Source organism: Sabethes cyaneus, chromosome 1 (genome assembly GCF_943734655.1).
Source record: "Sabethes cyaneus chromosome 1, idSabCyanKW18_F2, whole genome shotgun sequence".
NCBI lineage: Eukaryota > Metazoa > Arthropoda > Insecta > Diptera > Culicidae > Sabethes > Sabethes cyaneus.
In genome coordinates this window covers 4,980,796-4,992,900 of record NC_071353.1, presented here as the reverse complement: position 1 = coordinate 4,992,900, position 12,105 = coordinate 4,980,796, and the positions used below count along the sequence as shown (strand labels likewise).

General features: G+C 40.9%; 1 protein-coding gene across 1 annotated transcript; it reads right to left on the bottom strand.

Moving 5' to 3' along the window:
* Positions 1-3,082: 3,082 nt before the first annotated feature.
* Positions 3,083-4,564, bottom strand: LOC128744418 (prenylated Rab acceptor protein 1). Its single transcript, XM_053841427.1, has 3 exons — positions 4,368-4,564; positions 4,075-4,281; positions 3,083-4,014 (listed from the first exon to the last, which is right to left on the bottom strand). Exons 1-3 carry the CDS (start codon positions 4,451-4,453, stop codon positions 3,723-3,725), a joined length of 585 nt encoding a protein of 194 aa, XP_053697402.1. The 5' UTR covers positions 4,454-4,564; the 3' UTR covers positions 3,083-3,722.
* Positions 4,565-12,105: the final 7,541 nt, after the last annotated feature.

The following is a 12,105-nucleotide window of genomic DNA, read 5'->3' as shown; positions in this document are numbered from 1 at the left end:
AAAATTATTCCGACGTTGGCGGAATCCAACAGGAGTGCACTGACTAATTTCAATGCATTTCCTTTGAGACTTTTTTGTAGTCTATACAAATTTTCCAAATCGGAAAAATTACCTTTATTCGTGGTTTCGATAAAGGTTTGTTTAAATCTGGGCCAAAGATTATATGACCCATCAAAATATGGCAAGTCAATCATCGACTGTTTCATCAAGAAATTGTCGGTTGATGAATGCTTCTCGACATTTATTTCTTTTATTTTGTTAATAATTTCGTTAAATGCCTCGACATGCGAGCTGTCGGGAGTTTCTAATCGAGAAATCTTCTTGTCCCTACTCGAGATCTCGTCGTAGAGTCTCTTACATTTAAAACAAATCCATGGCTCCTTTTCGCCGGGAGTATGATTTAATCCCGCACATGACACGTGGAACCAGCGATCACATTCGTCGCAGGCTACCAACGTGCCGATGCTATCGGGTTTTTCACAAAGACGGCAATTGCCGTTTTTATTATTTACTAAAATTTTGTGCATTTTCACTCACCAGATGTTTTTCTTTGCCTTTGCCTGTGCCTGCTGTGTTTGTTGATTCTAGGGTTCACCGACCGTTCGTCGATGCGGTTGCCACCAGCTGATTGCCGATGCTGCTACGCTGCTGCTTCGGTTCACCGACCTTTTGCCACCGACTGGGTGCCGATGTGTTGGAATCACCGACCGCCTGTCGGTTGGAGTGTCACCGGCCTATTTGAGCGCCGATGTTTCGGATTACACTAGTCGTCTACTAGTGACTCAAGCTAGCCCACTAGACTTGAGCTTTTGGATAGCACCGACCTTCCGTCGGTTGGGTTGCACCGGCCTCCTTGTGTGCCGATGTTTTTTCGGATTGCACTAGCGCCTGCCAGTGACTCAAGCAGCTCACTGGACTTGAGATTTTGGATAGCGCCGACCTTCCGTCGGTTGGGTTGCACCGGCCTCCTTGTGTGCCGATGTTTTTTCGGATCACACTAGCGCCTGCTAGTGACTCAAGCAGCTCACTGAACTTGAGATTTTGGTTAGCACCGACGCCTTCCGTCGGTTGGGTTGCACCGGCCTCCTTGTATGCCGGTGTTTTTTCGGATTACACTAGCGCCTGCTAGTGACTCAAGCAGCTCACTGAACTTGAGATTTTGGTTAACACCGACGCCTGTCGGTAAATATCACCGGTCTCCTTGCTGACCGACGATTACAATGGCACTAGCGCCTGCTAGTGACTCAAGCAGCTCACTGAACTTGAGATTTTAGATAACACCGACGCCTTCTGTCGGTAAGTATCACCGGTCTCCTTGCTGACCGACGATTACAATGGCACTAGCGCCTGCTAGTGACTCAAGCAGCTCACTGAACTTGAGATTTTGGTTAACACCGACGCCTGTTGTCGGTAGATATCACCGGCCTCCTTGAGCGCCAATGATAGCGGGTGCTGCCCCAATCTGGTAGAAGTCGTCCCGTCTTTTGCCTGCTTGCTTGCAGCAGGTCTTTTGATTGCCTTTGCGCGGGCCAACAATTGTCACTTCTACCCTTGTGGTAGAAGTCGACTCAAAACAGTCAGCTTTCTGACTGAAATTGCGAGTATTATTTTCCTCGACTTAGTGCCTGTACGCTTGCGACAGGTCTTTTTTTACTTTCTTACCCTAGCGCGGGTCAAGAATTGTCACTTCCACCGCCAGTGGCAGAAGTCGACACAAAAAATCAACCAAACAGTCTGGTTGGAAGCTTCCTGGTTTTATTCCGTGAGTTCGCCTTCCTTACTATCCTCTCTGGAGCCACCATTAAATGTTGTCGCGAGCAACACTTATTTTTGGCTAGAGATGGTCTTAGCCGGTGGTTTTCGTTGTTGCTCCAAAGTCACTTTTCCGACTAGGTCGTACTTTGAAATTGGATGTGATATTCACTCGTGCTGATTAATTCACTTCACTATACTGCTATGTGGGAAACTGTTCCCAGGAAAACTTAACTTTATTGAAAAAAGTTACAATTGTCGTCTTAAAGCTACGCGTTGAATAATCGATGGATACTTATGTAAAGCATCCCAGAAAAATTGACTTATATACTATGTCCCTTTAGATGCCAGACTTTTCTTCAAATATCCATAATTTTCATTTATTTTCCTTCTGGAGTCTAACGGGCGCTTATTCTAAAACACTATAATTGTTTGAACACTGCTCATTGCGTCCTAACGATAAAAAGAGAAAGAAATTCTAAATGCGACACATGGGAGTGGCTTAATCTTTCATGCCCTAAATAAATAGTCTAATCAGTACATAATCCATGCGCGAGATGGTTTTTCAGATTCCTTTTCATATTCTGATTTTCCTACTCCCGATCAGTTGGTTCGGTTTTCTGGCATGTTTATTTGATTACATCGTTGGCGCGTCTAGCTAAGCAGCTTGTTTGCTCTACCTCTGGAAGCGATAATGCCTCCAGCTAAGTTATTTATTTTTATCATTCCGCTCTAGCAGCGACACCGGGGTCGCGATACCTGCATCCCGCTGATGGGTCTGCCATCTTAGGTAGAGCTTGCGGGATACAGCATTTCATATTCAGTCGCCCGTTTCGAGACAGACGCTGTGTGAGCCGCCCCTCACCTGGAAAACAGGCGCTCTAGTTCGCACCGCGCTTAGCTGCTTCAGTTCAGTTCAGACTATTTACTTAAATGATTTAAATATTGAGTTTGCTGACATTTGGCGGACTACTCGGCGATAATTCTAGAGCAACGGGAGTAGCCGATTCAGCTACATATCGAAAAAACAATCATTAGAGGGTTCAAAAAGATTCTTATGCTATATTAGATGGAGATGCTCACACACAAGTTTGCTTGAGGGTCTGCCCAACTCCTTTTGGCTCTTCTACAAAAACAATAGTGTGAAATTCATTTAAAATAATTATTGTGTAAGGACCCGTACAGGTCTCAGGTACAGAGTCAAAGAGACTACGGCGGGACGCGACTTTGTTCATATGTCGCTAAATGCACAATCTAGCTTAGACTTTTTCTGTTATTATTAACGTTACTTATATTTACAAGGCCTTTCAATTATTCACGGTCAAACCGGTCTAAGAAAATTCGTATATTTTTATTCATTTTCTTTTTTGTCAGAAGACGACTTTCATATTGCCCGTACCGTAGGTAACAAAACACGCTGCACAAACGTTCGACAGCTTGAAAGTGAGTGAGCTAAACGTATTGCTGATTGTTTCACTAGCACATAAACTGTTGATTACTTGACAAAATAATTGAGATTTGACTCGCGACGATTTCGTCCACGACGGTTATAATTCATCGCGTTCGAAAAGGGGGAAAATTTATAAAACAAGAATAGGCGATATTAAATTTTAGGGAAAGCATAATGTATAAATAACCTTCATACAGCAAAAGGGTTTATTCTATCGTCATATAATATTCGTTATGTACTTAGTACAAAGTGGTTTCAAATTGCAATGTTTTTTATATCAAAATTGATTATGTATAATGAGTGGACAGTCAGCTAATTATTTCCGTTAAAAATTACTGCCATATTCATAGTTTCACACAAAAACCAATTGCAAATTGATTGACAAACGTGTTAATATGTGCAACAGAAAAAAAAACTTATATGTGGACTTCTTGATCAAACATAAAAGATGACAACCTCGAATCAATTGACCTAAATCCACGACGTACTTTCCGATTACTGAGCTCTCCTAGCGTTTGGCTTAAACCGTTTCAGTTAGGAACGTTTCTGTATCTTCGGTGACGATTGCATCGATATTGTAGAAGGCCGCATGTATTGAAATTAAAAAGAAGGAAGCCCCCAGTACCCAAAACATGACGGCTCCGGCGCCAGCTAGGTACAGCAGTGGAATCGAAGCTATATTCACCGCAATGCACTGTTGATTGGTGTTGAGCTGACGAGAGAAAAAGGCAACTGGAGCATTGGCTTGTTTGATTTTGTAGCACGCGTAAAGAACGGCTCCCAAAACTATTAGAATCAGTGGTGATGTCAATCTAAAGCAATGAAAACATTTTATAGAAACCAAATTACAACCAAGATGAATCAATACTTACAAACAATAAACAATTAACCCAAGAAATACAAACAGATAGTTACTCTGAAAATACGCTAAATTGCGTATGATCCGGTTGGTCAGTCTCGGGATGTTGGCGACGGTTTTAAAGTTGGCCGTTTGCAAGAATTCCGACCATGGGCGTACGTTCTGGCGCGTTATGCGTAGCAATTCCCACAGACTTGGTATGCGTGCGAAATTGGTAAGTCTTCAAATAAATATACATAGCGTTACACATCCGGACGACTGAGTCACCCTCCATATCGTCACAGTCAGCATGAGCTGGATACTTACGTAGACATATTAAAACCGATTTTAGATTCATTTCTTGGTGGTTCCATATCACCGCTCACATCGATATGAACGTCGGACTCCTGCATGGTGAATTTCGTTAATTTGTTCGGATAAAAGCTTAATTTTTGTTCAAAATTTCGTTTGATTGTGTATTTGACGTGTTCGATGAAAATTGTTGTTTTTGTTTACGTGTTGTTTTGTGAGGTCTGAAGTGTGAAGGTAAATTTTGAGGAAAAGGAATTTTTTGGAAGACATCTTACACGTTAAAAGCATTTTAGCTGAAAATCACTTGAAGTAATAACAGCAAAAACTATGAACACACACTGGGAAAAATTCCTGGCAGAAAATGCTATATTACAAGACATTACAACAATAAACAACCAGAAATAGGATTTATCTTTGGATTAAACTTGTTTTAAGCTATTCTCGGCATAAAATTAACTAAATCGTGGTCAAAATTACAAACTGGCAGCAAAACTGACTGAAAACATGTTGCTTGTACCAGAATCAAGGTGAATTTAAATAGATTTTTTGTGATACAATAGGCCGTATGAATAAAAGAGTTAGAGCAAACTCTCCCATAAGATTTATACGAAAAAAGCAAAGCAAACTGTTTTATTCATACGAGCTAATAGCCCGTAAAGCAAATAGAAAAGCAACCTTTTCTCGTGTATACTTTATGAAGGAAGTAAAGTAAATTATTTTGATCATACAGCCTAATAACCTTCATTAATCCTAATATTTTTAAACTGAACTCCGGTATTTACAAGTGTGTTCACATTAGAATACAATCGAATATCATAATTGACCAGAATATTAAGGAAAAATGCAATAAAATGTAATACGTTTACTCTTGCCAAATCGCTTTGGCAATATAGGTCACATGCAAAATACCGCTCTTCACCGCTTGATTAAAAGCAAACCGTATTAGTCGAAATTGACGAAAATTTTTTCTATTTTTACGATCCGGTTTGATACGTTTTCAAAAAGTTTGTTCGTCAAATCCTTGTTCGTTCGTTTCTCAAAGAACTGCTTCTACTCTGAATCAGATACCATGACTAAACACTATGCTACGACATCTCAAATCCGAAAGGAAAGCTGCTCTGAAGAAATTTTCAAGATACAGGTGTTCTACCCCTTACACGAAATACAAATGCCTGAGTTGTTCTTGGTCTTCTTGCTTCCTAACCTACCTAAGAAATGGGCATGGGCAATGAAAACCTGCTATCGGATCGGAAACTGACTCCCCTTCTCTCCTGCCATCCACTGCCTCCCGCCCACCGCCCACTGCCCACTGCGAGTAAATTTCTAGACTTCCCGCCCGCACAACAGCGCACTAACCGTTAAAGCCTTGTTTGAAAGAGCACCGTTTTTTTCTAGAGCCAATATCGACGACACCGTTTTTACCATTTATTATTATTGTTATGATATGACGATTGAAATCAGAAGCAATCGGAGCTAAATTAGTTTCCAGAAGAACACCCGCTTTTTGGCTGAATATTGTTTGATGATTTTCCGTTCCCTTCCGTTCCGTTTTTCTCTGCCAAACAGTTTTGTTTAGTTTCGGTAGCAGAAAAAAACCGCTTGTGCGTCAGTGATGTCTGTTCAGCATCGCAACCACTGTCACACACCCTCTCCCCACAACAGCCTACATCCTTCACCCCTCTAGCTATCCCCCCATTCACCATTTACTGCCTGAATCAAACAATTAACCAAAAGCTCCCCAGTTTTCAAGATTGTCTATTGATATGCTACCACTCTCAGCAGAGAGGAGAAACGAAACAATTTTTTTTACTTGAATGTGTCCTCTTCTCTCTCTTCTTATCTCTTCTTTTCTTCGTTCTCGCCTCATTGTGTATCTTCCTTCCTGCCCTCGTCACCAACACCAACAACTATTGTGCTGCCCTCACAAAAATAAACATCCACTGTTACCTCCCCAAACCACGAAACCGAACCCGTCCCCGTCGATGGATTCGCGAATCACGGCAAAACATAAATATTAAATTAAATCCAATAAAAAAAACACAACTGCACACGCACACATTAAAACTCCATCTCTAGCGGAAGCAATTCTGGGTCGACATAGCCCATTGGAGGTAAAATCCCTACACCTGGGTGGACTGTTCCACGCGGAAGAGGAAATCCAGATGACGGCTGCCATGCCGAACTTCGTTGGACAACTGCAGGGTTTCGTCTACAATGGACATCGGTAAGTCTGCATCGGTCAACACTTTCCAATGAAAAATCTCCCTCACTTTCATCCATTCCAACAGCTACATTGATCTGGTAAAAACCCTCGGACCGGAACTGTCCGCTCTGCCAACAACGACATTCAAATTAACGGCTCGTTTCATCAATTCACCGCCAGGATCGCCATATCTGCCGGCGACATTCCGTTCGAAGCACTCCTATGTAGGCCTGCCAATGCTGAATTCATCGACTTTCGCTTTAAGACCCTCGAGCCGAACGGTTTGCTCTTCTACAACGGTGGCAAGCGCAGTGATTTTCTAGCCGTAGAACTCGTCAACGGTCACATTCATTACGTTTTTGATCTGGGCGATGGACCGATCACAATTCGCGATAAAGCGCGCATCCACATGAACGACAACCGATGGCATTCGGTTAGCATTCGGAGGCCTGGACCTAAAACTCACACGCTGGCGGTGGACGAGTCGATCGAAATCTATACGGCCAACGGAAATAATATGCACCTGGAATTGGAGGGAATCCTATACGTTGGTGTTTTCAAGGATATGTACACCCGCCTACCGTCGAGCATCGCATCGCGGTCCGGTTTCGAGGGATGCATGGCTTCGGTGGATTTGACCGACTCGTCCCCCAGCCTAACGGAGGACGCCGTCGTGCCCAGCTCGCTGGTCGTATCCGGCTGCGAAGGTCCCACCAAGTGTAACCAAAATGCGTGCGCTAACCGGGGTATTTGTGTGCAACAGTGGAACGCTTACGCCTGCGAATGTGATATGACCTCGTTCACCGGGCCGACCTGTTACGATGGTGAGAGGACTTAGTGGGTCTAAAGGTCTGCTGAAACTAATAACGGAAAATATTTCCATTTCAGAATCCATTTCCTATGAATTTGGTAATAACAAGGGATTGATCCAGTACACTGTCGTGTCCGGTGGAAGGCACTCCGGATCAACAGACTAACTATCACCTCGCTGCTCTCCTCTTTCCATCAAGTCAATCACAAGACTGACGTCTGTTTACTTTTTCCAACCGAACTACTATTCGTTAGTGAATCTTGTCGTTTCCTTGCTCCTATTGAATTCATGTTTCTATCTCTCTTTTCCCCTCACTTTCTTCCGTCACACTGTATATACTCTCATTCCCTACATCCACCTTTACCTCTACTCTATAGTGATACGGATTCATATAATTTTGGTTTTTGAATATTGCCTTTGCGAGTAATCTTTAACTCTTGATCGCTTTTCATAATTCGGACAATAGGATCGGTAGGTTTGGTCTTCTGCATACGTCCCAAAATTGATACGCATTTTTGTATTATTTCATTTGAGTGTGTTTTGCCTGAACATTATATGGAAGACTCATCTTTCGAGGGGCTGGTTTGTATTATATCGACAACAGCTTGAATTTTTTTTGGTATTTATATAACAAACGCACGAAAGATCCTCCGGCACATTCCTTTGCAATTTGAGTCTTTCTTGCGCAGATTGAAAAATAACTGGACTACTGTATCATATCACTCACTTCCCACATAATGGATTGCTTCGAAGACCGTTCTCAGACAGACGTTATGTACACGGACCTCTATGGTCGCTGGTCAAATCGCTATCGCTAAACTGGACAAACTCACTATTGGAGGGCCGCTGCTCCGGTGGTTTAAATCGTATCTGTCTATCGTCACGTTAATGTATCTATCGACGGGTCCATTTCGCAGGTTTTCACCGCTTTCTCTGGAATTCCGCAAGGTATCCATCTCGGACCTTTGGTTTTTCTTATCTATTTTGACGACGTCAACAACACTCAAAGGTCTTCGTCCGACTTCTAGGCGCTCTGCCTCTAGTTAATATCAATCTTAATTCTAGGCACTCTAGCACTAGATGGTTCTCGTTTGATTTCTAGGCACTCTAGCTCCAGTTAATATCAGTTTTAATTCTAGCCACTCAAGCTCTTGTTACTATCAATTTCATTTTACTTTTAAGCACTCTAGCCTAGATGCTTCTTGTTCGACTTCTAGGCACTCTAGCTCTAGTTAATACCAATATGAATTCTAGGCACTCTAGCTCTAGTTACTATCAAATTCATTTTACTCCTAGGCACTCTAGCCTAGATGGTTCTCGTTTGATTTCTAGGAACTCTAGCTCTAGTTAATATCGATATCAGTTGTCGTTTGATTTGTAGGCACTCTAGCTCTAGTTACTATCAAACTCATTTTACTTCTAAGCACTCTAGCCTAGATGCTTCTTGTTCGACTTCTAGGCACTCTAGCTCTAGTTAATATCAATATGAATTCTAGGCAGTCTAGCTCTAGTTAATATCAAATTCATTTTACTCCTAGGCACTTTAGCCTAGATGGTTCTCGTTTGATTATTAGGCACTCTAGCTCTAGTTAATATCAATATCAATTATCGTTTGATTTGTAGGCAGTCTAGCTCTAGTTACTATCAAACTCATTTTACTTCTAGGCACTCTAGCCTAGATGCTTCTCGTTTGATTTCTAGGCACTCTAGCTCTAGTTAATATCAGTTTTATATCTAGGCACTCAAGCTCTAGTTACTATCAAACTCATTTTACTTCTAGGCACTCTAGCCTAGATGTTTTTTATTCGACTTCTAGGCACTCTAGCTCTAGTTAATACCAATATGAATTCTAGGCACTCTAGCTCTAGTTACTATCAAATTCATTTTACTCCTAGGCACTCTAGCCTAGATGGTACTCGTTTGATTTCTAGGCACTCTAGCTCTAGTTAATATCAGTTTTATATCTAGGCACTCAAGCTCTAGTTACTATCAAATTCATTTTGCTTCTAGGCACTCTAGCCTAGATGCTTCTCGTTTGATTTCTAGGCACTCTAGCTCTAGTTAATATCAGTTTTATATCTAGGCACTCAAGCTCTAGTTACTATCAATTTCATTTTACTTCTAGGCACTCTAGCCTAGATGCTTCTCGTTTGATTTCTAGGCACTCTAGCTCTAGTTAATATCAGTTTTATATCTAGGCACTCAAGCTCTAGTTACTATCAAACTCATTTTACTTCTAGGCATTCTAGCCTAGATGCTTCTCGTTTGATTTCTAGGCACTCTAGCCCTAGCTAATAACAGTTTTAATTCTAGCCACTCAAGCTCTTGTTACTATCAATTTCATTTTACTTTTAGGCACTCTAGCCTAGATGCTTCTTGTTCGACTTCTAGGCACTCTAGCTCTAGTTAATACCAATATGAATTCTAGGCACTCTAGCTCTAGTTACTATCAAATTCATTTTACTCCTAGGCACTCTAGCCTAGATGGTACTCGTTTGATTTCTAGACACTCTAGCTCTAGTTAATATCAATATCAATTGTCGTTTGATTTGTAGGCAGTCTAGCTCTAGTTACTATCAAACTCATTTTACTTCTAGGCACTCTAGCCTAGATGCTTCTCGTTTGATTTCTATGCACTCTAGCCCTAGTTAATATCAGTTTTAATTCTAGCCACTCAAGCTCTTGTTACTATCAATTTCATTTTACTTTTAAGCACTCTAGCCTAGATGCTTCTTGTTCGACTTCTAGGCACTCTAGCTCTAGTTAATACCAATATGAATTCTAGGCACTCTAGCTCTAGTTACTATCAAATTCATTTTACTCCTAGGCACTCTAGCCTAGATGGTTCTCGTTTGATTTCTAGGAACTCTAGCTCTAGTTAATATCGATATCAGTTGTCGTTTGATTTGTAGGCACTCTAGCTCTAGTTACTATCAAACTCATTTTACTTCTAAGCACTCTAGCCTAGATGCTTCTTGTTCGACTTCTAGGCACTCTAGCTCTAGTTAATATCAATATGAATTCTAGGCAGTCTAGCTCTAGTTAATATCAAATTCATTTTACTCCTAGGCACTTTAGCCTAGATGGTTCTCGTTTGATTATTAGGCACTCTAGCTCTAGTTAATATCAATATCAATTATCGTTTGATTTGTAGGCAGTCTAGCTCTAGTTACTATCAAACTCATTTTACTTCTAGGCACTCTAGCCTAGATGCTTCTCGTTTGATTTCTAGGCACTCTAGCTCTAGTTAATATCAGTTTTATATCTAGGCACTCAAGCTCTAGTTACTATCAAACTCATTTTACTTCTAGGCACTCTAGCCTAGATGTTTTTTATTCGACTTCTAGGCACTCTAGCTCTAGTTAATACCAATATGAATTCTAGGCACTCTAGCTCTAGTTACTATCAAATTCATTTTACTCCTAGGCACTCTAGCCTAGATGGTACTCGTTTGATTTCTAGGCACTCTAGCTCTAGTTAATATCAGTTTTATATCTAGGCACTCAAGCTCTAGTTACTATCAAATTCATTTTGCTTCTAGGCACTCTAGCCTAGATGCTTCTCGTTTGATTTCTAGGCACTCTAGCTCTAGTTAATATCAGTTTTATATCTAGGCACTCAAGCTCTAGTTACTATCAATTTCATTTTACTTCTAGGCACTCTAGCCTAGATGCTTCTCGTTTGATTTCTAGGCACTCTAGCTCTAGTTAATATCAGTTTTATATCTAGGCACTCAAGCTCTAGTTACTATCAAACTCATTTTACTTCTAGGCATTCTAGCCTAGATGCTTCTCGTTTGATTTCTAGGCACTCTAGCCCTAGCTAATAACAGTTTTAATTCTAGCCACTCAAGCTCTTGTTACTATCAATTTCATTTTACTTTTAGGCACTCTAGCCTAGATGCTTCTTGTTCGACTTCTAGGCACTCTAGCTCTAGTTAATACCAATATGAATTCTAGGCACTCTAGCTCTAGTTACTATCAAATTCATTTTACTCCTAGGCACTCTAGCCTAGATGGTACTCGTTTGATTTCTAGACACTCTAGCTCTAGTTAATATCAATATCAATTGTCGTTTGATTTGTAGGCAGTCTAGCTCTAGTTACTATCAAACTCATTTTACTTCTAGGCACTCTAGCCTAGATGCTTCTCGTTTGATTTCTATGCACTCTAGCCCTAGTTAATATCAGTTTTAATTCTAGCCACTCAAGCTCTTGTTACTATCAATTTCATTTTACTTTTAAGCACTCTAGCCTAGATGCTTCTTGTTCGACTTCTAGGCACTCTAGCTCTAGTTAATACCAATATGAATTCTAGGCACTCTAGCTCTAGTTACTATCAAATTCATTTTACTCCTAGGCACTCTAGCCTAGATGCTTCTTGTTTGATTTCTAGGCACTCTAGCTCTAGTTAATATCAGTTTTATATCTAGGCACTCAAGCTCTAGTTACTATCAAACTCATTTTACTTCTAGGCACTCTAGCCTAGATGTTTCTTGTTCGACTTCTAGGCACTCTAGCTCTAATTAATATTAATATGAATTCTAGGCACTCTAGCTCTAGTTACTATCCAGTTCATTTTACTCCTAGGCACTCTAGCCTAGATGGTTCTCGTTTGATTTCTAGGCACTCTAACTCTAGTTAATATCAATCTTGATTCTAGGCACTCTAGCACTAGATTCTCTTGCCAATGCCAAAGACCCCAGCACCAACAAGCATTGGACATGCAAGCACACCACCT